The 24,391-nt window shown below is 46.9% G+C and overlaps 2 protein-coding genes across 2 annotated transcripts in view; both read right to left on the bottom strand.

The window, feature by feature from the left end:
* FHAD1 (forkhead associated phosphopeptide binding domain 1) overlaps window positions 1-24,391 on the bottom strand; it is a 137,306-nt gene that overhangs the window by 55,406 nt on the left and 57,509 nt on the right. The window contains exons 5-6 of the mRNA XM_060201016.1: window positions 9,233-9,342; window positions 4,626-4,853 (exon numbers count right to left, since the gene is read on the bottom strand). Of these exons, the coding sequence (XP_060056999.1) occupies window positions 4,626-4,853; window positions 9,233-9,342 (338 nt within the window). The remainder of the gene's footprint in view (window positions 1-4,625; window positions 4,854-9,232; window positions 9,343-24,391) is intronic.
* On the bottom strand, window positions 22,814-24,191 carry LOC103114098 (protein kinase C-binding protein NELL2-like; the record flags this gene model as incomplete). The annotated part of the gene is given in 2 exon segments (XM_060202315.1): window positions 22,814-23,024; window positions 23,027-24,191. Coding segments are annotated over 2 exon segments (1,371 nt in total), but the record flags the coding sequence as incomplete, so codon positions are not given.

The raw sequence follows: 24,391 nt of genomic DNA, 5'->3' as shown, positions 1-24,391 counted from the left end.
CCTTTCACACTTAGTTCATTCTCCTGCTAGCAGACTAAGTGGCTGCTCGCTTCACAGTTCATTCAAAGTTCCCACTTCACTATAACTTCACCTTTGATCACATAAGAGTACGTACTCGATCACAAGCCTTGCCAGTACCCCGGCAGTGAGACCCCACATTCTATTTCCTTGTGACCTTTGATACTTGTGATTTACATCAGGCTTTGTTTTTCTCCTTCTCTACCTCACCTTACTGGTTTAACTCCTCTGCTTTTCTCAAATGCCTTTGAATAATTAACTTGCCTGCATCATGGAGACTAATTGTCTTGACCTTTATGTATCTCATCAATTCTTGTCATACCAGCCCCCTACCATGGGGGCAAAATGAGCTTTAAGAAACCTGTAATTTCTTTTTTTTAAATATTTATTTATTTTCCCCTTTTGTTGCCCCTGTTTTTTTTATTGTTGTTGTAGTTATTATTGTTGTTGTTGTTGATGTCGTCGTTGTTGGCTAGGACAGAGAGAAATGGAGAGAGGAAGGGAAGACAGAGACGGGGAGAGAAAGACAGACACCTGCAGACCTGCTTCACCACCTGTGAAGCGACTCCCCTGCAGGTGGGGAGCCGGGGGCCCGAACCGGGATCCTTATGCCGGTCCTTGTGCTTTGCGCCACCTGCGCTTAACCCGCTGCGCTACCGCCCGACCCCCTGAAACCTGTAATTTCTGACACATGTGAAAAATGTTCTTTGTTTAACTCAATATAAAAGTCTGTACCCATCTCCAAATAAACGGATGTTTGTACCAGAATATCTCCCCATGTCTCTTTCTATATCACGCAGTCACTAGAACTGGTGAGGGAGGGTGGGAGGCTTTTCCCCCTGGTTGGAGCCACCTCACATGAGCACCAGCAGAGACAGAGAGACATAGAAAGGGGAGAGAGGGAGAGAGATATACACACATGCAGCATTGTTCCACCACTCATGAAGCCTCCTCTCCACTGCCCTGCAGATGGGGGGGCTAGGGGCTTGAACCTGGCTCTTTTCTTATGATAATGTGGGTGCTCTACTGGGTGCCCAGCCCTACAGGACAGCCATTTGTTTGTTTAAATATTAGAGCACATGTCTGTTTATTTATGTTTTTTCTGTCTCCCTTGCTTGAATGTGAGAGGAAGAAGACAAAGAACCTATCTGCCTTGTTCTCTGCTGAGTCCCCAGAGCCTCCAAGAGGGCAAGGCAGAATACGTACCCAGCAAATACTTAGTTGACTGGAAGAACAAGGGATGGATGGTGGTTAGGCGGGTGGTGAGATACACTGACTGGGGAGGTGGGTGAAGGAATGGAATGGTGGATGTGTGGGTGTGTGAATGAGCAAACAAAAGACAAGGTCCTAGTAGAACCGCGGAAGGTCACTGGGCACAGACTTGGCCTTCGTGGAGCTTAGGATCTCCTGTGCTCACCAGACACAAGCTATGTCCATTCCTAGGGCTCCATCACTAGGATTGGATCTATGCACCTCGCTTCTAAAAGGGAAAGTAAGTAGCACATGGAACAAGAGATCACAGCAGCCCCAAGCATGGTCATGGTTTTGAGCAGCACCAAGGCCAGAATTCACCTGCATCCACTGCTAAATCAGTTTTGGTGACATATAATTTGTGTGCATGACAAAACATAGTGTGGTCAAGTATATTACGATACATTCTAACCATTGGGTTATAGAACAACCACCCCCCCCCCAGCTAACTTGGTTATTGGTTATAATAATAATTAACTACTGCTATTTCAAATTCTTTCTAAAGACTACAAGGAGCCTTTCAGATCCTTATTTCCCCTATTCCTGGAACCTCTAGGACTATGCTCTTATTTGTTGATGTTTCTTCTCTCTCATCCCTTACTGCCATACTGCCTCTGTAGACCTCAGCTAAATCAACATTACCAGGGCTGCCAGGCCACGTTAAGCTGCTACTGGCTTCTTGCTGCAGAAACACCAAGCCTGGGATGTCAGCCTCCCAATGTCTCTGATCCGGTGAGATCTTTCCTAACACATGGGATGGCCTAGTTCTGCTTTAGACAGCACATTAACTGGCAAAGTTACAGACACGATATACAGGCTGGGGCCTAGGGCACTGGGTACAAATATACAGGCCTTCATAAGCCAGGGACAATTGTGTAAGTCAAAGTCAAAATGCTTCTGTAGCCCCCTGAGATTAGATGTGGACACAATAAGCCCAGAATCCTAGCAGAAGGGCATAAAGAAGGCGGCATCAATTCCCTGATTAGACTTGGACCTAGTAACTGTGAAAATCTAGTAGAAAAGCCTAAAGAAGGTTAAACCCCATAAACCTTATACCAGTTTGGATACAATAAATGACACTCCACACTTTAACGACTGGGAGAAGGTCTAAGCTTATCAGATAAAGAAAGGACGACAAGAGCTAGATAAGGACAAGAGACTGGCTCAGTTAATGATGGCCTTTTTAAAAAAATTTTTTTTTATCACTACCAGACTACCCCATCATCTGGGGCCCTAGGCAGGAAATCCTTGGTTTCCAACACAGATACAATGGGCCTAGACCTCTAATAGATCTTTGTCTCTCCACCATCACTGGTCACTTCGATCAGGAACATCATAATAAACCCTCTCATGGGCCTCTCTAGGACCTGCCCTCACTGTAGAGCAGCAGTGGTAGGGACTGCCCCACTCTCTGCAGGGAGGCTGGGTCAGCCTACTCTGCCACTCCAGGAAGACGGGTCCTGACATGAGTGTAGCCTAGAATGTTCCCAGTGGGGACATGGACTATGAGCTCAGACTAACAGGGACTCGGAGGTCACACAGGCTCCTGGGCTAAATATGAATAGATGTGGACCCTGGGTCAGATTGATGTGGTAAACAGTTAATTTTATTCATAGATTTGCTTCAAGTTTGGGAGCTACTCTCTGCCCTAATCCAGCTTTCTAGCCCTAATCTCCACTCTGACAACATCTTCCCAGACAATATTTTTGCCCACCTCCATGTTAGCTATCAATCTCAAGCGAAAAATACAAAAGTCACAGGACATAGCTAAACTAGACTTCCTCACTTCTTTCCACCCCGAGAACCCTGTTCTCATCTGTTCCATTCCTATCCCCAAATGGTTCCTGTTCCTTAATCATTTTGTTCTGCTTTATATTTTACTGCTTTTCAGCCCAAGTTGCAGATGCTACCATGATTCCAACCTGACTTGCCTAGACAGACAACCTCACCAATGTGTCCTGGAACCTCCCCTCCCCAGAGTCCTGCCCAAGAGGAAGATAGAAACAGGCTGGGGTGTGGATCCACTCCCCAATGTCCAAGTCCAGCAGAGAAGCAGTTATAGAAGCCAGACCTCCCGCCTTCTGTACCTTATATAGAATTTAGGTTCATACTCCCAGAGGGGGTAAAATGATAGGGAAAATAATATGAAAGATGACAGGAGAACTCTGAACTGCAACTCCATCAGACCCGGAGAAAGAAGAGGAACAAAGTGAGTACATTCAGAAGCAGTAGCAGGTGTAGGTGTAAAACAAACAAACAAACAACAACAACAACAACAACAACAAAACAGGTGTAGGTGTGACTTAGAAAGGAAGAAAGAGGGGAGTTGGGTGGTAGTGCAGAGGGTTAAGCAAACATGGCTTGAAGCACAAGGACCGACATACGGATCCCGGTTCGAGGCCCTGGCTCCCCACCTGCAGGGGAGTTGCTTCACAAGTGGTGAAGCAGGTCTGCAGGTGTCTGTCTTTCTCTCCCCCTCTCTGTCTTCCCCTCTTCTCTCCATTTCTCTCTGTCCTATCCAACAACAATGACATCAGTAATAACTACAACAATAAAAACACAACAAAGGCAACAAAAGGGAATAAATAAATATTTTTTAAAAAAGACTAAAAAAAAAAAAAGGAAGAAAGGGCAGGACCATGGGGGGGGGATAGGGACTGGGTGGTGGCACACCTGGTTGGGCACACATGTTACAATATTCAAGGACCTGGGTTTAAGCCCTCAGTCCCCACCTGCAGGGGGAAAGCTTCACGAGTGGTGAAGCAGTGCTGCAGGTGCCTCTCTGTTTCTCTCACTCTCTGTCTCCCCCTTCCTCTCAATTTCTGACTATCTCTATCAAATAAATAAAGATAATAAATTTTAAAAGGAAAAAAATATATATACATATATATATATATATATATTCTCCCTCCCTACCCCCTTCCCTCTCAATTTCTGTCTATCCAACACATAAGATAACAAAAAAAAAATTTAAAAAATGGAGAGACAGAAAGAAAGAGACAGATATAAAGGAGAGATGCTTGAAGCACTGTTCCAGTACTCGTGAAGCTTCCCTCCACAGGTGAGGTCTGGGAGCTTGAAGCCAGGTCCTCTCACACGATAATGCGTGTACTCTACCACATACGCTCCCCTCACGGCCCAGTGGGTGCCTAGTACACATTCATATTGCTCTTCCTAGGGTAGGAACCAGCCAAGTCCCTAACCCCGGGGTCTGTGCTCTTACCCACCATGCATCACTGGTGAGCCATTCTCTAAGCATCAGGGTGGTCCTGGGGTCATCGCCCTCGGAAACACCCAGCAGCTGTCACTCTGTGTCCCGACACTCAGGCCCTTGGGGACTCGTCTCTGAGTTCTACCTGGCTTTTCAAGAGCTCGATCTCTTTCTCTTTGGTGTCCGTGACTTGTTCCTGACACTTCCGCGGGCCCGCCCTCTCCGGCCGGGAGGTGGCTATCTCCGACAGCTTCTCGCTCAGGCTGGCCACTTCGTTCTGCAAGTTCATTATCACGGCATCTTTGAATTTGGACTCAAGTTCAAAATCCGAGAGGCGGTTGACTTCTTTTCCCAGCAGCAGAATTATTTCATCCTGCGTGAGTGGGAAGCCAGACGGGAAGTTACCTGGGTGTGGTGTGTGTGTGTGGGGGTGCAGGGCTGAACCCACTTAAAAAAAATGTCGGAAAATACATTTTGATCGTTTTAGATAGGTCAGGGCAGGGTGGGGGTGGAGAGTGGTTGGTCAGCCTTCTGAAACTATCTTTGTGATTTGATAAACAAAGAGTCTAGTGGGCCGGGCGGTGGCGCACCTGGTTGAGCGCACATGTTACAGTGCACAAGGACCCGGGTTCAAGCCCCCCGCCCCTACCTACAGGGGGAAAGCTTCATGAGTGGTGAAGCAGGTCTGCAGGTGTCTCTCTGTCTATCTCCCCATTCCCTCTCAATATCTGGCTGTCTCTATCAGATAACTAAAGATAATAATAAAGATATTTTAAAAGAGATGAGAGTCTGGTTAAAGCAATACACTCGTACGTAGACTCCTATGTTGGATATTTGTACTTGTCAGGCACGGGAACTTTATCTTTCTCTAAAATTCCACTTTCATATTAAAAATAGCCATCCCACTTGGGAACTTGGGCTTCTAAAAAGTGTATTTGTGACAAGTTTTATTTATATTGTCAAGGCTAGCATACTGGAGACCTAGGAGAAGTAATGGGGAAAGCAATGTTCTCTTATTTAAGTTTCTTTTCTTTATTTATTATTGGATCGAGTCAGAGAGAAACTGAGAGATTGAGAGGGAGGGGGAGATAGAGAGGGAGAGAGACAGAGAGAAGTTGAGAGATAGAGAGGGGAGAGAGACAGAGAGACATCTGCAGCTCTATTTCACCACTCATGAAGCTTTCCCCCAGTGGGGGGGGGGTTGGGGGACTGAACTGGTGTCCTTGAGGACTGTAATGTGTGCACTTAACCAAATGTGCCACTGCCCAGCTCCAGGTAGAAAACAGTGTTTGTTCTCTTAGATCGTATTTGGCCAATAGTGAGTGCTCCTTATTTTTTAACTTAAGACATCCCAAAATATTTCATTCTCCTCTCCTCTCTTCTGGTTTTGTCTTTTTCTGTTGTTTGCTTTTCACATAAAAACTTATTCTGGGTAACTGTATTTGAAAAGTAATGAGAAAGAAATGGTGATTTATTTATAAGACTCGTGCCAATTTTAGGCTGGGGGGAAAAAAAACACTGGCAGACTTTACTCACAGGTAGAATTAATCTGATTTCCATCTTTCCACTGTTGGCTTTGCAGCCAAAAAATACATTAGGACCCCTCGAAAGACTTATAAAATGCCAGAAGCTTCCTGCCAAAAGTCATCAATAAAATGTCGGAAGGACTGAAAAAAAAAATAGATGTATTTTCAAGTGCAACCATAGAATTTCAGCTTTTAAGGGAATCTTTTCTCTCCGAGCAATTTTATGTTGGTTTTGAGGGTGACTCCTGAGCTAGTTCATTCCCTGGAGAGCCAGTCACTCGCCCGGCCACTCTCTCTAGCCTGTCACTCTCTGATCTGGCAATGACAGGGTTTCAGCCGTGATGAAGTCTGGCTGCTGGCTCTGCCTGTAGCTGCTAAAAGGTCACTGTTTGCAAATGCTTATGGCAAAAGCCCAAGCGACAGTATCACTCGGACTCTGAACCCCTGGGCATCCTGGGCATCCCTTGTGACAGGCCACTTCAAAGTTGAATGTTTGGTTTGCACGTTCAGCTACATGGTTTATTGATCGTTCGTGCTAGAAACACTTAATTGAGTGGTTCCTATATACTAGGTCCTTTTCTGGGCTCTGGGGTAGAAAGAAGCCTACACGAGGTGGTGCAGACTATGGTTTCCATCTTTCTGATAAGGACCCTGTTTCCATGTGGTCTTGGCAGAACTGTCAGTCACGTGCCCTGCTACTTCCTGTCTCATCACCCCATGTGCATGTGCCCCAGGCTGGTGAGTCAAGACTTTTCCCAGAAACTCTTCCCTATCAATGATGGGAGAGTTGCTTGCCTCCTTTGGAATGGTAAGCTTGAGTCTGCATTTCCCAATAACTAAAACCGTCCTGCCATTAAAAAAAAAAAAGTCAAACATCATGGGAAAAAGAGAAGGGACTTGGGAGTGTCCTGATGATATCATTTCACCTCCAGGAGCTAGCCGTGCCGAAATCTAATAAGCTGGGAAGTTTCCCAAATGTGTCAATTAAGGCTTTTTGTTGTTGTTGCTTTTCTTCCCTCAAGTCTGTCTGTTTATTGTCATTTGTGCGTGAATGAGTGCTGGAAAGCTGGGGCATGACTGACTCATCAACAGAAAAAAAAATCATAAATATTTAATAATAGGGACAGGTTAAAATACAAATAAATATTTTGAGGTGTCTGCAACCACATGGCAAACTGTATTGCCCCTGTTCCCTATGTCTGGTCTGGTAGGAGTGAAGGTGAGCGATGTCTAGGCAAGATGAAGTTTCTGTTTAAGTCTTCTGGCATCCCTAAGACCACAGAACTGTGAAAAGCCAAGAATGAGAATATGTGCACATCCTGGGAGGTGGCAGAATGGATAAAACACTGGATTCTCCAGCATGGGGCCCCGAGTTGGATCCCTGGCACTGCACGTGCTGGAGTGATGCTCTGGCTCTTTCTCCTTCCTCTTATAAATGACTGAAAAAATAAACAAGTAAAAGAAAGCCCCACATGGTCATAGAGAGGAGGAGACGTAGTCCCAGACATCCTGGTTGAGGCCCCAGGCATAGGAGTGAGGCCACTAGAGACCACTTGGCCTGACCCAGCCATTGGGCTGACTGACTGCGGTTTGATGAATGAGACCAGCAAAAGCAACTTCTTCAGGGGTCAACCTGGATATCCTTGGGAACAGTCACGGCTACTTTAAGTCACCAAGATTTGGGGTGATTTTTGCTATACAGCAATAGGTAGCAAATGTAGCAGCTTGTGGTCTTACTCCTGCCCTTGCACTTTGCACCACCTGCATTTAACCCACTGCGCTACCACCCGACTCCCGAATATGTGGTCTGAGAACGGTTACAGTCAGGCGAGAAGCCAAACTCTGGTCCCACAATGCCTGTGTCAGAGCCAATGCCGCATGAAGCTGGAGGTCCCCAGATAATTCTACACCTCATAGACTCCTGGAATGACTACCTAGACCTTTATGCTCAGGCAAAGTAAGATCATTACTTTTATATCTTTATTATTGGATAGAGACAGAGAAATTGAGACGGGAGTGGGGAGATAGACAGAGACACCTGCAGCTCTGCTTCACCACTTGTGAAGCTTTTCCCCTGTAAGTGGGGACCAGGGGCTTGATCTTGGGTCCTTGCACACCGTAGTGTGTGTGCTTAACTAGGTGTGCCACTGCCTGGCCCCCAAGATGACGACGATGATGATGATGATGATGATGATGATGATGATTTTTAACTGAAGCACTTCTCAGTTCTGGTTTATGGTGGTGCTGGGGATTGAACCTGGGACCCTGGAGCCTCAGGCATGGAAGTATTTCCCCTTAACCATTGTGCAGACAGGGGAGATATCCCTACTCCTGAAAACAACATGTTGAACTCTCTCGGGGAAAGATCTCAGCTTGTGTGTGCACGGGGATGGTGACTTAAAGTCACCTCTTCTGGCCTCCACTCCAGTCTCACTCTCTCAAGTCTTGTGTCTCTCTGCTCCTTCTTCTCTGACTTCAGTACTCACTTCTTCTGGCTGGCCAACTATAGTTCCCACCACTGTTCTGTCACTCCTGGCCGGCCAAGTAGTCGCCGTGTGGGAAGGCAGTGTCATCTTAGCAGTTAACTACTAGACCCAGGTCTGGATGCCAACGCTACCCTCTCCACCTTCCTCCCACACCGTGCGGCCTTGATCAAGTTGCTCAACCTCTCTGAGCTTCTGTTTCCTCATCTGTAAAGGAAGGGAGAGTAAATCTATTTTGAAGATGGTGACGGTGAAGACTGAACAAGTAGCTGGACTGTCAGGTGCACAGGACACACTCCAGCACCTACCTGGTGCTTAGTACTTTGGCAATAGATGCTGTTGTTTGAGAAAAAAGGAGAAGTTGCCACATTTTTGGCTTACTGTCCTGGGAGTAAGGGGATGGTTTCTTAAAAAGCAGCCTTAAGGGGCCGGGTGGTGACACACCTGGTTGAGTGCACATGTTAAAATGTACCAGGGCCTGGGTTGGAGCCTCCTGTCCCCACCTGCAGGGGGAGAGCTTTGCAAGTGGTGAAGCAGTGCTGCAGGTGTCTCTCTGTCTCTCCCTCTGTATCACATCCTTCCCTCTTGATTTCTGGCTGTCTCTATCCAATAAATAAAATAAAGATAATAAAATAAAATTAAAAAGTCTTAAACAAAGGAACCGCTTCCAAATAACGGGGGGGGAAAGAGGTTCTAGCAAGTTGTTTTGTGACTATAGCTCTGTCCTTCCCTGGACCCCTCACCTTATCCTGCTGGCCCAGGTCCTGGTCCACATATATCTCCCTGGCGGGTTCTGCCCCTGGAATTCCCTCGGCCATTGACTGTTCCGACAGGTCCATGACATTGGTCCACACTAACGCACAAGGTCAACAGAGAGTACAGAAGAGATCATGAGTTTCCTGAAGTCCTGGAGAATGTTTTCAGATGATCCTTCATGACCATCTACCCCTGAGAGTTACAGTTTATGTCATCAAGAAGTTACAAAGTGGTGGATATCTTTATCAAAACTATGCAAAGCCCTGCAGTGGTATTAGGGAAATGGCCATCTCGTTCCTTTTTCTTCCTTCCTTCCTTCCTTCCTTCCTTCCTTCCTTCCTTCCTTCCTTCCTTCCTTCCTTCCTTCCTTCCTTTTTTAATAGGATAGGACCAAGAGAATTTGAGAGAGGAGGGAGAGATAGAGAAAGATAAGACACCTGCAGACCTGCTTCACCCCTTGTGAAGTGACCCCGCTGCAGGTGGGGAACTGGGGGCTCGAACCCAGATCCTTGAGCGGGTCCTTAGGCTTCGTCCTATATGCGCTGCACCTGGTGTGTCACCGCCTGACCCCCTTGTTCCTTTTCCTGTTGTTAATGTTGCTGCAACATATGTAACTTAGGGATATGAACAGTCTCTGTCACACAGGGCTATTTGTGGATTACAGAGTGGCAGCATGCCTGTTTTACAAATAAAGTTTTATTGGCACTGAGTCATTGCCATTCATTTAAACAGCATCCTTGGCGGCTTTCTAGCTTCGAAGGCAGAGTATCTGTGACAGAGACACTCCACTCCACAGAGCTCGAACACTTACTATCTGGCTCTTCTCAGAAAAAGCCCGCTGACTCTTGCTATAGGGTACTTAGCATTAGATGCTAACTAATTATACTGCAGCTACGTCTTTAAGGAACAAAAATCAAATCTAGTCCCCACCGCACTGGGACAAGAGCCAGTACTTTAGTGTCTTTTCCTCCCTTCCTCTATTTCTCTGTTTCTTTCTATCTGAAAAAAAAAATGACTGGGAACATTGAAGCCCTGGCAATCATAGAAAAAAAAAAATAATAAGGCGGGGGGAGTGTTGGTAGTGATTATGTTACAGAAACTTTTATCCAGCTCGCTTTTTCACCTGACAGTGTATCACAAATACCAACCCGTCTCAGTGTTTGTACTACATGCTACATACTTTTAATAGTACTGCTGTAGTCCATTGTACATGAGTCCAACCAGAATTCCCTGGGCAGACATCTATGTTTCCCTTCCCTTCCCTTCCCTTCCCTTCCCTTCCCTTCCCTTCCCTTCCCTTCCCTTCCCTTCCCTTCCCTTCCCTTCCCTCCCCACCCCTTGCCTCTAGGGTTATCTCTAGGGTTCAGTGGGATGCATTGGATCGACCTTCTCGTGGTGCATCCCGTGAGTACCCATTTATTGGGGAAACTGACGATCCTTCCTAGCCGACTGAATCCACATGGATCCCAGTCACTTTCAAAGCCAGCAACAAGCAGCTCCTGACAGCTTTCAACCTGACGCTGTTGACTGGCTACGGAAGAAGGGCAAACGCTAGAAGAAGAAGAAGAAGAAGTGCCTGCACCATGAATCCACTGCTCCTAGAGGCCATTGTCTGCACTTTATTGGACTGGACAGGAGAAATTGAGAGAAGAGGGGGAGACAGACAGGGAGCAAGAAAGACACCTGCAGACCAGCTTCACCACTTGTGAAATGTCCCCACTGTAGGTGGCGAGTGGGGGCTTGATCCCAGATCTTTGTGTGGGTCCTTGCACTTAGTACCATGTGCTTAACTGACTGCACCACTGACCGGCCCCAGATGTTTATGTTTCCCCCTTTTTTTTTTTCTTATTTACTTCCAATATTTAAAAGATTTATTTATTTTCCCTTTTGTTGTCCTTGTTGTTTTTCATTGTTGTTGTAGTTATTGTTATTGACGTTGTCATTGTTGGATAGGACAGAGAGAAATGGAGAGAGGAGGGGAAGACAGAGAGGGGGAGAGAAAGATAGACACCTGCAGACCTGCTTCACTGCCTGTGAAGTGACCCCCCTGCAGATGGGGAACCAGGGGCTTTAACCAGGATCCTTACACTGGTCCTTGTGCTTGGTGCCACCTGCACTTAACCCGCTGCGCTGCCGCCTGACTCCCATTTTACTCCCAATATTACAAGCGCATGACTTCCAGAGGTTTTGCAGTTGTGTTTGGAGGTTCCACTCTCTATTACACCAGCTAGATCACAACCCACTTCCACTAACACTGGCTCCATCTGGGCTTGTGTGAAGACTGCGGGAAGGGTTTCTGCGTTCTGCTGTTGATATTCCTTAGCCCTGAGCTGTATGTTTCTAACATGCACCTATGATTTCTGGGCAGCTGTCCAGTGGTATGAAGTCTTATGAAACACGATAATGGTTTCCTTGGTGATGGCACATTCACGTCACCATTAACAATTAATGTCGTTTGCACTGGTGCACCTGTGGGCATCTATCTATTCAATCATTGAGGTCATATAGTTTTTAAATTTTTATTTATTTATTGGATAGAGACAGCCAGAAATCGAGAGGAAGGGGGTGACAGAGCAGGAGAGAGACAGAGAGACACCTGCAGTCCTGCTTCACCACCCACAAAGCTTTTCCCTGCAGGTAGGACTGGGGGTTTGAACCCAGGTCCTTCTGCATTGTAACATGTACACTCAACCAGGTGTGCCACCACCCGGCCCCAAGATTATATCTATACATATATTTTAAAAAAATATTTATTTATTGATTCCCTTTTGTTGCCCTGGTTGTCTTCTTGTTGTAGTTATTATTATTGTCGTCATTGTTGGATAGGACAGAGAGAAATGGAGAGAGGAGGGGAAGACAGAGAGGGGGAGAGAAAGACAGACACCTGCAGACCTGCTTCACCGCCTGTGAAGCGACTCCCCTGCAGGTGGGGAGCCGGGGGCTCAAACCGGGATCCTTGGGCTTTGCGCCACGTGCGCTTAACCCGCTGCACTACCGCCCGACTCCCAAGATTATATTTTTAAGAGGTCATTTGGAGAGAAGAACCCTCCCCACCCCCTCCCAGACTTCAAATGTGTCTGTGGACCCAAAGGACCTCTGAGTCTCTCAATCCTCTGTGCTGTGGGCCTGAGGCTCAGTGAACCGAAAGCAAATTTTGCTCAGGTTTTCGGCTCCCCTTCTGTCTGCCCACTTCTGCTGGAAGGCGGCTGCCTGGAAGGGTGGCGGGCGGGCAACGTGCTAAACCGACTGCGTAGTAAGGAGCAATGGAAGAGCTTTTCGGGGGGAATTTCACGGAACTGTCTCAGCACCTGCCCGTTTCCCTTCCCCAGCCCAGAAACTTCTGATTGCAAAACCATTAGGGATGACACTCGGTCTCCCCTGACACCCTGGGATCCTGAACATCAGGGTCTTATCTGACAGTGGCAGGGCTGTTTGAAAAAATTACTATTATTATTTGCTCTACACAATACAATAAAAAAAAAATCACCCAGTGGCCACTGGGAAGACATAAAAAGAAGAGTTGAAATTTATTTAACATGGCATATAGAAAATATTATGTTGGGGAGTCAGGCTGTAATGTGGCACAAAGCACAAGGACCAGCGTAAGGATCTCGGTTCAAACCCTTGCTCCCCACCTGCAGGGGAGTCACTTCACAAGCGGTGAAGCAGGTCTGCAGGTGTCTGTCTTTCTCTCCCCCTCTCTGTCTTCCCCTCCTCTCTCCATGTCTCTCTGTCCTAACAACAACAACAACAATAATAACTACAACAATAAAACAACAAGGGCAACAAAAGGGAATAAATAAAATAAATGTCAAAAAATATATATTTATAAAAAAAAAAGAAAATATTGTTAGGGGCCAGGAGGTGGAGCACCTGGTTAAGTGCTCATATTACAGTGCACAAGGACCTGGGTTCAAGCCCCTGGTCCCCACCTGCAGGGTGGGAGGGAAGCGTCATGAGTGGTGAAGCAGGGCTGTAGGTGTCTCTCTGTCTCTCTCACTTCTCAATTTCTCTCTGTCTCTATCCAATAACAAATAGATAGAAATGTTCTTAAAGACAACGTATTATGTTCACATATGACCAAGGCACAGACAGTGAGCTGTTTGCTACTCTTTATCTTTGTGATGGTGAGTCTCTGAAATGCAGGGTTCATTTTTACTTGTAGAGCACATCCTGATATGGAGGCTAGATTCTCAACGGAAAGACTTGACCTATATTTAGATTTCAGAAGAACTCACGAGTTGAAAAGAGTCACATTCCCATACCCAAGATGTTCCAAGGCTGTGTAAACCCTTTCAGGGATTGAACTGACCTGGTTTATAGGTTTTACAAAGTGAATAAATTACAGTTTGACACATGGATGCTCAGTCACGTTTTGGGTGCTCACACGTGACCGGCGACTATGCCAGCAGGAAGGACCAGAAACACGCCCCCTTCTCCTTTCCTGCTAACAGCTATCACTGAATAGAAAGAAGGAAGGTGGCATGGGCTCTGAGAAACGTGGGCTCTGGGGGTCAGGTTGTTACTCCGTGGGGTACAGTCACATGGCACCACAGGCTTGAGGGTCTGGGATCAAGCCCTTGGCCCCACCCTGCAGAGGAGAAGCTTCTCAAAACGTGGAACAGTGCCACTGGTACGTCTCTTTCTTTTGTTTTTTGATATTTATTTATTTCGTATTGGATAGAAACAGAGAGAAACTTCTTCTTCTTCTAGTGTTTGCCCAGAGAGAAACTGAGGGGGGGAGATAGAGAGGGAGAGAGACAGAGAGACACCTGCAGCCCTGCTTTACCACTCATGAAGCTTTCCCCCTGCAGGTAGGGACTGGGGGCTTGAACCCACATTCTGGTGCACTGTAATGTGAGCGCTTAGCCAGGTACACCACTGCCTGGACCAGTATTCATTTTCTCTCTCTCTCTCTCCCCCCCTTTCCCTCCCTTTCTCTTTCCTTAGCCTCTATAAGGAAAGAGAGAGAGAGAGAGAGAAAAGTCACAGTGAGTGAAGTCTTGCAGGTATCAGATCCCAGTAATAATGCTGGTGACACAATAAATAAATAAAACAATACATATTAATTATGAGTATACGTGTTGAACGCATAGGCCTTGCACAGAACGTCCATCCATTCAAATTCTGGAGGCCCCTGTTTGCATTTACTAATGGTTGTTAAAGGCCTGTGGCTTCTTTGGACATCATTCAGTGCAGTTTAATTTGATAGAGGTGAAGTGGTTAAACTGTCAAGTTACGAGCAGTCATGAGCCCCCACAGCTAGGATGGCTGGGAGCATTACATCAGGTGGGCCCATGCCTGGGGCTTTCCAATTAGTGAACCAGAAGCATAGAAATGGGATTCTGCCATGAAAGAATGGCCAGGTGCACTGAACACGTGTGTGTGTGTGGGGGGTCCAGATGAACAAAAGGCGGCAGGAGACCCCCTCCATCCCCAGCCAGGGACTTCCAGGAGGCGTGGCCATGGAGTAAGGGCAGACAGTCCGGACTCTCCCCAAAACAACACCTACGTACAACTGTTGATCTTAACAAACAGCACCTCGTACAGGTGATATCAGCCACCAAGCCGCAGATGCTACTATGACTCCATTCTGACTTCCCTGGGCAGACGACTTCACCAGTGTGTCCTGGAACCTCCCTTCTCCAGAGCCCTGCCCCACTAGGGAAAGCTAGAAACAGGCTGGGGGTCTGGACTGACCTCCCAACAGCCATGTCCAGCGGAGAAGTGATCACAGAAGCCAGACCTTCCACCTTTTGTAGCCTATGAAGATCTTTGGTCCATATTCCCAAAGGAATAAACAATAGGGGAGTTTCCAAGAGAAGGGGATGGGAACAGAACTCTGATGGTGGGAGGCATACGGAATCATACCCCTATTACACATATACCCCTTATAAGCCTGTAAATCAATATTAAATTACTAATAAAAAATAAAACAGAGGGGCCAGGCTGGGAGGTGGTGCACCTGGTTGAGCGCACATGTTACAATGCACAAGGACCCAGGTTCAAATCCCCTGGTCCCTGCCTGCAGGGGGGAAGCTTTGCGAGTGATGAAGCAGTGCTGTAAGTGTCTCTCTGCCTCTCTTTCTATCTCTCCCCTCCCCTCTCGATTTCTGGCTGTCTCTATTTAATAAATAAAGATAATAATAAAAAAAAACAGTGGTCTGGGAGATGGCGCAGTGGATAAAGCAATGGATTCTCAAGCATGAGGTCCTGGGTTCAATCCCCCACAGCACATGTACCAGAGTGATGTCTGGTTCTCTCTCTCTCTCTCTCTCTCTCTCTCCTCCTATCTTTCTCCTTAATAAAAAAGTAAAATAAAATAAAACATTAAAAATAATAAAATCTGAAATAAGGGCGGGAGGCCCCCCGGCTCTGATCCTGGGCCCGTGTCCAGTCTCTGTTAGGTCTCCACCATCTGCTTCATATCACCTCCAGGGGTAATGCCAGGGCCTCCGGTAATTCTTGTCATAGCTGCCCTGTGTGAATCTTTCCTGCAAGGTGATTCCAAAGCCCTTAAAGGACAAAGAGGCAGGGATTCATCAGACCCCTCAGAGAACGCCAAGTGGCACCTGGGGTCCCTTTGCTGCTCAGGGTGTGTGTTCTGACAGTGTGTGTGTGTGTGTGTGTGTGAGGGGGGGGGATCTGAGACTGGATTTCCTTGTAACTGGGCAGGGGGTTGCCAGAGCGTTCACCCTTCCTCCCACACACCTGCAGTCCATCACCCAAACTTCTTTACTGGCTGAAAAAGCCCAAAGCTGCTTATGACCAAAAGGATTCAACTGAGTTCAGAGCAAACCTGCCAGTTGTTGTGACCTTTGTGGAGGTGCTGGCATCCCGAGGGAGGTCTGGGAAAGCTGCAGGAGTGAGGACACAACTTCGTGCTGGAAAGCCCAACACCTTATCACCATACCACCTCCCGAGTCACTAAGAAATTCCAGGGGTCGCTACTTGTCAAGTGCCACATATGCAGACTAAGGAGAACACCGAGGTTTTGCCTCCCATGGGGCATCTGGCAATACCTGGAGGCATTTTTTAGTATAACGGGGGGTGGGAGGGGGAAGAAAAGACCACTACTGGCATGTAGTGAGCAGAGGCCAAGGATGCTGATAACATTCCATGATGCACGGATAGACCCCATAACAGAGAATTCCCTGAACTAAAATGTCACAGTGTAGAGACTGAGGAAAAATAGAGTTTTTAAAAGAGATTTATTTAGTTAGTTATTTGAGAGAGACGGGGGGGGGGGGGGAGGAGGAGGAGAGGTGAGGGGAACCAGAGCATCAGTCTGGCACATGGGATGCCAGGGGCCAAACTTGTTAAAGCTCATGCTTGAGCTCAGCACTTTACCCAGCACATCCCCTCCCAAGTCACTCAAACGGAATTTTTCAAATCTGAAGCAGGGCAGCAGTCCAACAGCAAGGTGGATTTATCTGGAGAGTCCATCTTTGCTAAAAGAGGAAAGGGCTTTCTCAGAAAACTCAAGACAGGGGCTTTCTTTCAACAATTAGCCCAGAAGACTGGAGAACAGAATTCACTCCAAAGCATGGAGCAGAGAGGGCCAGAGATTTCCCGCCTGTGGGAAGAAGCAAACCCTCCTCTGAGGACAAGGAGACAAAGGGATGAGGGTGAAGGCTTGGGAACAGATAAAAGCAGGTGTGTGGGGGTGTGTGTGGGCGGTAGCTGTTGTTAAAATTCAGCGGGTTCTGGCTGGCCGGGTTGGCTTCACGGGCGGGTAACAGAGACACGGAGACAACGGCTGGGCAGGGAAGCTGTATTTCTTTATTCACGAACAACGATTCATAAACTAAACCAAACTAATCACCAAACAGAACTCTGCTGTCTCTCTGCAGCGGCGCAAGCACTCTCTCTTACTCTGGAACTCTCGAACTCTGGAACTCTCTCTCTCTTACTCTGTAACTCTGGAACTCTGGCGGGGTTCCTTCGGGGCGGGGCCAAGCAGGCCCGCGAAACTAACTGGACTGATCTAATTCTCTCGGTGGGGGAGAACTAGAACCCAATGTAAAGCATACAACAGTAGCGCAGCGGGTTAAGCACACATGGAGCAAAGCGCAAGGACCGGCTTAAGGATCTCAGTTCGAGCCCCTGGCTCCCCACCTGCAGGGGAGTCACTTCACAAGCGGCGAAGCAGGTCTGCAGGTGTCTGTCTTTCTCTCCCCATCTCTGTCTTCCCCTTCTCTCCTGATTTCTCTCTGTACTATCCAAAAACAATGACAGCAATAACAACATATAATAACCACAACAAAGATAAGCAATAACGGCAACTAAAAGGGAAAAAAAATGGCCTCCAGGAGCAGTGGATTCATAGTGCAGGCACCGAGCCCCAGCAATAACCCAGAAGACAAAAAAAAAAAAAAAAAAGCAGGTGGGAGGAGGCTGTGGAAATAAAGCCTCAGTAACCTTGAGAACTTGTGAGTTGTAGAGAAGCCCCCACTTCAACAGGATCCTGGAGAGACAGGTGACGAGACCTGACTACACCTTGATCCCTTCAAGCACCTGCTCAGGAAGGGCCTCCCGCCACTCCCCAAGGATACTCTGCAGAGCTGTCTGGAGAGGCCCAGATGCTACAAAGCCGAGACCTCCTGGCTGCAGCCACGTCCCCGCACCATCTTGGGAGGAGATTCCTCGCCTGTGGTGAGACCTTCAGGTCACGATGACTGACCGTCTGAAAGACCCACAGACACCTTCTAGGCTGCTGCCACCTCCACCCCCACCTCAACTCAACTCAACCCTTTCATTTGTAGCAAAGTAAGTTTTCACACACTCATGATTTCACCATTCCCAGGCTTAATTTTTAAAATTTCCCCAGAGAGAGTTTTCCCCAGTGCCATGGCAGGCCACGTGGAACCAGAGCTTGAACTTGGGCCACGAGGATGGTAGAGGCAGGTGTCCTCTCAGTGAACTATCTTGCCAGCTCCTGCTCCCTACTCCCAAACTCCTGATCTCTAAATAATGGCTCTCCTCCCTTCCTTCCTTCCTTCCTTCCTTCCTTCCTTCCTTCCTTCCTTCCTTCCTTCCCTCCCTCCCTCCCTCCCTTCCTTCCTTTCCTCTGGGCTGCTGAATTTTATGCAACAACTGATATCAAATACACATTGTGTGTTAATTTTACATCAAAACCGTTGAACTCTTATGGCTTTTATACTAAAATATTTCAAGAGAAGATTGCAGATCTGTGTGCAATTTCCTTTGGAATGTATCAGCAATAAGATGGATTGATGGGGAGTCGGGCGGTAGTGCAGTGGGTTGGTTAAGTACACGTGGCGCAAAGCGTAAGGACTGGCCTGAGGATTCTGGTTTGAGACCCCGGTTCCCCACCTGCAGGGGAGTCACTTCACAAGCGGTGAAGCAGGTCTGCAGGTGTCTGTCTTTCTCTCCCCCTCTCTGTCTTCCCCTCCTCTCTCCATTTCTCTCTGTCCTAGCCAACAATGACAGCATCAACAATAACAATAATAACTACAACAATAAAACAAGGGCAACAAAAGGGAATAAATAAATAAATTTTAAAAAAGATGGATTGATGAACACACAGAACAGACATATGTATAAGAAAGAGTAAGGCAAAAGTTGCTGGCAGAGCTAAATGGGGAGGCTAGGGAGATAGCATAATGCTTATACAAAGAGTCTTCTAGTTGAGTCAACTCACCAGCCCCTTGGAATAGACCTAAAATAGATTTTCTAGCTTTTTCCAAAGTGGAGACCCCAAATCTCATCTTCTATATTCTTATCTTTAGGTTCCTGATTATTAAACAATTTTTTCTGCTTTATATCTTACTGCTTTTCAGCCACCAAGTTGAAGCCGACCCGACTTCCCTGGGCAGACGCCCTCACCAGTGTGTCCTGGAACCCCACCTCCCCAGAGCCCTGTCCTACTAGGGAAAGATAGAAACAGGCTGGGAGTATGGATTGACCTCCCAATGTCCATGTCCAGTGAAGAACCAGACCTCCCACCTTCTGCACCTCCTAACAATCCTGGGTCCATGTTCCCAGAGGGATAAGGAATAAAGAATAGGAAAGCTTCTAGAGAAGGGGATGGGATACCGAACACTGGTGGTGGGGGTTGTGTGAAATTATACTCTTCTTATCCTACAGTCTTGTCGATCATGATTAAATTAACTTTTTTAAAAAAGAGTCTTCTATGCATAGGCCTTGAAATCCCAGCTTCAGTCCACATCAAGCAGCCAGAGCTGAGCAGTATTCTGGTAAATAAACAAACTAGCAAAAACACCACAATGAGACGGGGGGGGGGGGGTTTCCCTGTAAAATTTTCTTCACTTAGATGTATGTTTCGAAAGTGTGATGTTACAATCATTGAGAGAAATGACTGAGTCATTTCTTAACTGGGGTGGTAAGTACAGGAGGCCTAGTTTCAAGATGATGATGACGTCAACCGTAGAGATATTTTTCACTGACTCTCTAGTTTGTACAATTCACAACCATCACCACTGACGTGACTTAGGTGTGTGGTGTTGAACAACACCAGGAAGTGTGAGTGTGGAGTCACAAGAGATCTAGGGATTCAGAAGGGTCAAGGATTAGAACACAAAAGACCGAGAAAATATCGTCCAGGAGGTAGTGCCGTGGATAAAGCTGGACTCTCAAGCATGAGGTCCTGAGTTCAATCCCCCATAGTACATGTACCAGAGTGATGTCTGGTTCTTTCTCTCTGCCTGTCTTCTTCATGAATAAATAAATTATATATATGGAGGGAGAGAGCGAGAGAGAGAGAGAGAGATCTCAACACAACGGCCATAGAGGAAAGCTGGGTATAGTGCGAGGGAGAAAGCTGACCTGGTGACACCACCAGAGAGTATGGCGACCTGAGGGGACGGTGATAGACATGAAGTGTCCCCAAGAACCACAAGGTCTTCAAGGGAAGAAGGTGTGAGAGAGGAATGATGAAGGTCAGGCACCCCCAGTGTGACATGGCTGTGCGTGACAGTCACCAAGATTACCAGCCTTAAGATGGGACTGAAAAGTATTAGATTCGATTGAATGTATCAGCCCTGGGGAGGTAACTTCCTTCAATAATCTGCAGTTTTATTCTCACCTCTAAAGGGGTAATAAAATATTTAAGAACTTCCTAAGGCTATTGCGAGCAAGGAGATTACAGTTGTTGTCAGTGTTTCTGAATATCTGAGTCAAAGTGCAAAAACTGGACCCTGATCCAAAACACACACTCACATGCGCACACACACACTCACATACACACACTCACACACACTCACACACCTCACACACACTCACATACACACACACACCTCACACACTCACATACACACACACTCACATACTCACATGCGCACACACACACACACACACATACACACACTCTCACATACACACACTCACATGGACACACTCTCACATACACACACACTCACATGCACGCACACACATTCATACACACTCACATACACACACACTCACATACACACACACTCACATACACACACATGTGCACACACACATACATACACACTCACATGTGCACACACACACTCAAATACACACACTCTCACATACACACATTCACACACTCACATGCGCACACACACTCACACACACATACACTCACATACACACACACTCACAGCACACACACACACTCACATACACACACACACACACTCACATACACTCTCATACACACACACTCACATGCGCGCACACACACTCAATACACACACACTCACATGCGCACACACACACACTCACATACACACATACTCTCACATACACACATACTCTCACATACACACATACTCTCACATACACACACTCTCAATACACACACATTCACACACTCACATACACACACTCATACACTCACATACACACACACTCACATGTGCACACACACTCACATGCGCACACACACATACACATACTCTCACATACACACATGTGCACACACACTCATACACACTCACATACTCACACTCACATACACACACATACATACACACTCACACACACTCACATACACACACTCATACACACTCACATACACACACTCACACACACAAACACACTCACATACACACACATTCACACACTCACATGTGCACACACACACTCATCCACACTCCCACACACTCACATACACACACACTCACATGCACACACACACACTCACATACACACACTCACACACACACTCACATACACTCACATACACACACACACTCACATGCGCGCACACACACTCACATGCGCGCACACACACTCACATGCGCACACACTCACATACACACACTCACATACACACATTCACACACTCACATGCGCGCGCACACACACACACACACTCACACACACTCACATACACTCATACACATACACTCACATACACACACTCACATGCACACACACACACTCACATACACACTCACACACACACTCACATACACTCACATACACACACACGCGCGCGTGCACACATTCAATACACACACACTCACATGCGCACACACACACTCACATACTCTCACATACACACACATTCACACACTCACATACACACACTCATACACTCACATACACACACACACTCACATGCACGCACACACACACACACATACACACACTCACATACACACATTCACACACTCACATGTGCACACACACTCATACACACTCACATACTCACACTCACATACACACACACTCACATACACACACACTCACATACATACACACTCACACACACTCACATACACACACTCACATGCACGCACACACACACTCACACACACATACACACACTCACATACACACACATTCACACACTCACATGTGCACACACACACTCATCCACACTCACATACACTCACATACACACACACTCACATACACACACATTCACACACACACTCACATACACACACATTCACACACTCACATGCACACACACACTCATACACATACATTCACACACTCACACACATACACACACTCAGACACATACTCACATGCGCACACACACTCACATACACACACACTCACATGTGCACACACACTCATACACTCACATACAAACACTAACATACACACTCACACACACACTCACGCACACACACACTCACACACACACTCACGCACACACACACTCACATACACACTCACATGCACGCACACACACTCACACACACACACTCTTACATACACACACACTCACACATACATACGCACACACTCTCACATACACACACACTCTCACATACACACACACTCTCACATACACACACACTCTCACATACACACACATACACACACACACACACACACACACACACACACACACACACACACACACACACACACCACTGGGGAACTTTTAAGCAAAGCGCAACGTCTGGGGAAATAGGTCCTAAGAAATCAACTGGGGCATCATGGTGACAAGGGTGACAGGTTATCTTTAGTCATCTTTTGTACTTTCTGTCTTGTTTTCACCGGGCTGGCTTCAGGGGTGGGTAACAGATGACCAGAAACTTGTAGCTGAGCTGAGAACGCAGTTTAATCTTTATTCACGAGTGGGCAAACAGTCCAACACCTAATCACCACGCGATGTGCTCCTCCATCTTTCTCCTGTTTCACAGCAGGGGCCAGTGAAGCCTTGTGGGCAGGCACACACATTAGCAGCAATACAAGCTCCTCCATTCCTACAGCCATCTCCGCAAAATGCTTTGCACGTGGTTCTATTCCCTGTGTAGCCAGGCTTGCAAACACAGTTGTGTCCTCTGACAGTGTTGAAGCATAACAGTTGTACTGATTTGTGACACTTTCATCGTGCTCTGTACATGAATAATCGTCAGTTCTGATGTAACCAGTCTTGCAAATACACATGAAAGAGCCCGGGGTGTTGACACACATGGTGTTCTTGCGACAGTAATGGCGTCCTTCAGCACACTCATCAATGTCTTCACAATAGGCATTGTCCTCATGAAGAGCTCTGAACCCATCCCGGCAGCTACAGACAGCCCTGTCATTGAGATTTCTGCAGACAGAATTCTCCATGCAGTTGTGCCTTTCAGAACAAAAGTCATAACCTTTACAAACTTTGCAACAACTATGTGACAAGGTGATCTGCTGAGACTCTGGACAATCCAAAGCTGGGCAGCCTGAACTCTCAATCAGCTTCATGGTCTGGTCCTTACATTCATATAGAACACATACACCAGAAGAGGAATAGACTGTATTCCTTTCTCCTTCAAAGTAGGTTCGTCCTTGAAACTGGCATATAGATTTGCATTCCTTACAGCACTTGCCATCCACATATGCAGGCGCCATCTTTCGTGGACAGTCAGGAGTGGGGCAGCTCAGAGTCTCACACTGGATGGTTCCATTCAGGCATGTGCAGTTCTTACAGTCATCTGTCCAGGACTCAAATTCTCGGTAGGTGGTCCCCTTCATGGTGCAAGTCCGTTCACAATAGCACTGATCCAATCTGTTCATTTGCTGTTCAGCTCGAGACAGCTTGGCTGATGTTTTGGCTAAAATATCCTGTAGCTCCATGATTTTCTGCACAAGTCCATGAAAGTCATTGCAAGTTGGGCAGGTGCGATTAAGATCTGGGCACTGGACAATAAATCCTTGGGGTATGGCAAGTAATTGCACATCCTGCATTATACCCTTAAAATAGCCATGTGCATTATTCCTCTGTCCTAGCCAGAATGTTGTGCCCAGAGGAAAGTCCATGGAAGGCTTTCCCACCACTCTTTCATATATTTTATTGTAGTCAATGTGCAAAATCAAATGGGAGGCACTGATGGCTAAAGAGAGCTTGTGCCACTTGTCATCAGGCAGAACGTAAGGGAACACCTCCGTGTGAGGGCGACTGCCTGTGCGGTAGTGCAATCTGACTTCATTCCGATGGCCGCTGCTTTCCAGCTCCAGGTACCTGTGATCCACATGGTCCCTTCTCCCCGCCCCCTATCCTAGGTACTTCCTGAGTTCCTGACGCTGTTGCCAGAGGAGAAAGATGGAGGAGCACATTGTGTGGTGATTAGGTGCTGGACTGCTTGCCCGCTCATGAATAAAGATTAAACTGCGGTCTCAGCTCAGCCACGAGTTTCTGGTCGTCTCTGTCTCCCGCCCGTGAAGCCAGCCCTGGCTAAAACAACACT

This window comes from Erinaceus europaeus, chromosome 11 (genome assembly GCF_950295315.1).
Source record: "Erinaceus europaeus chromosome 11, mEriEur2.1, whole genome shotgun sequence".
NCBI lineage: Eukaryota > Metazoa > Chordata > Mammalia > Eulipotyphla > Erinaceidae > Erinaceus > Erinaceus europaeus.
This window is presented reverse-complemented; position numbering and strand designations above follow the sequence as displayed.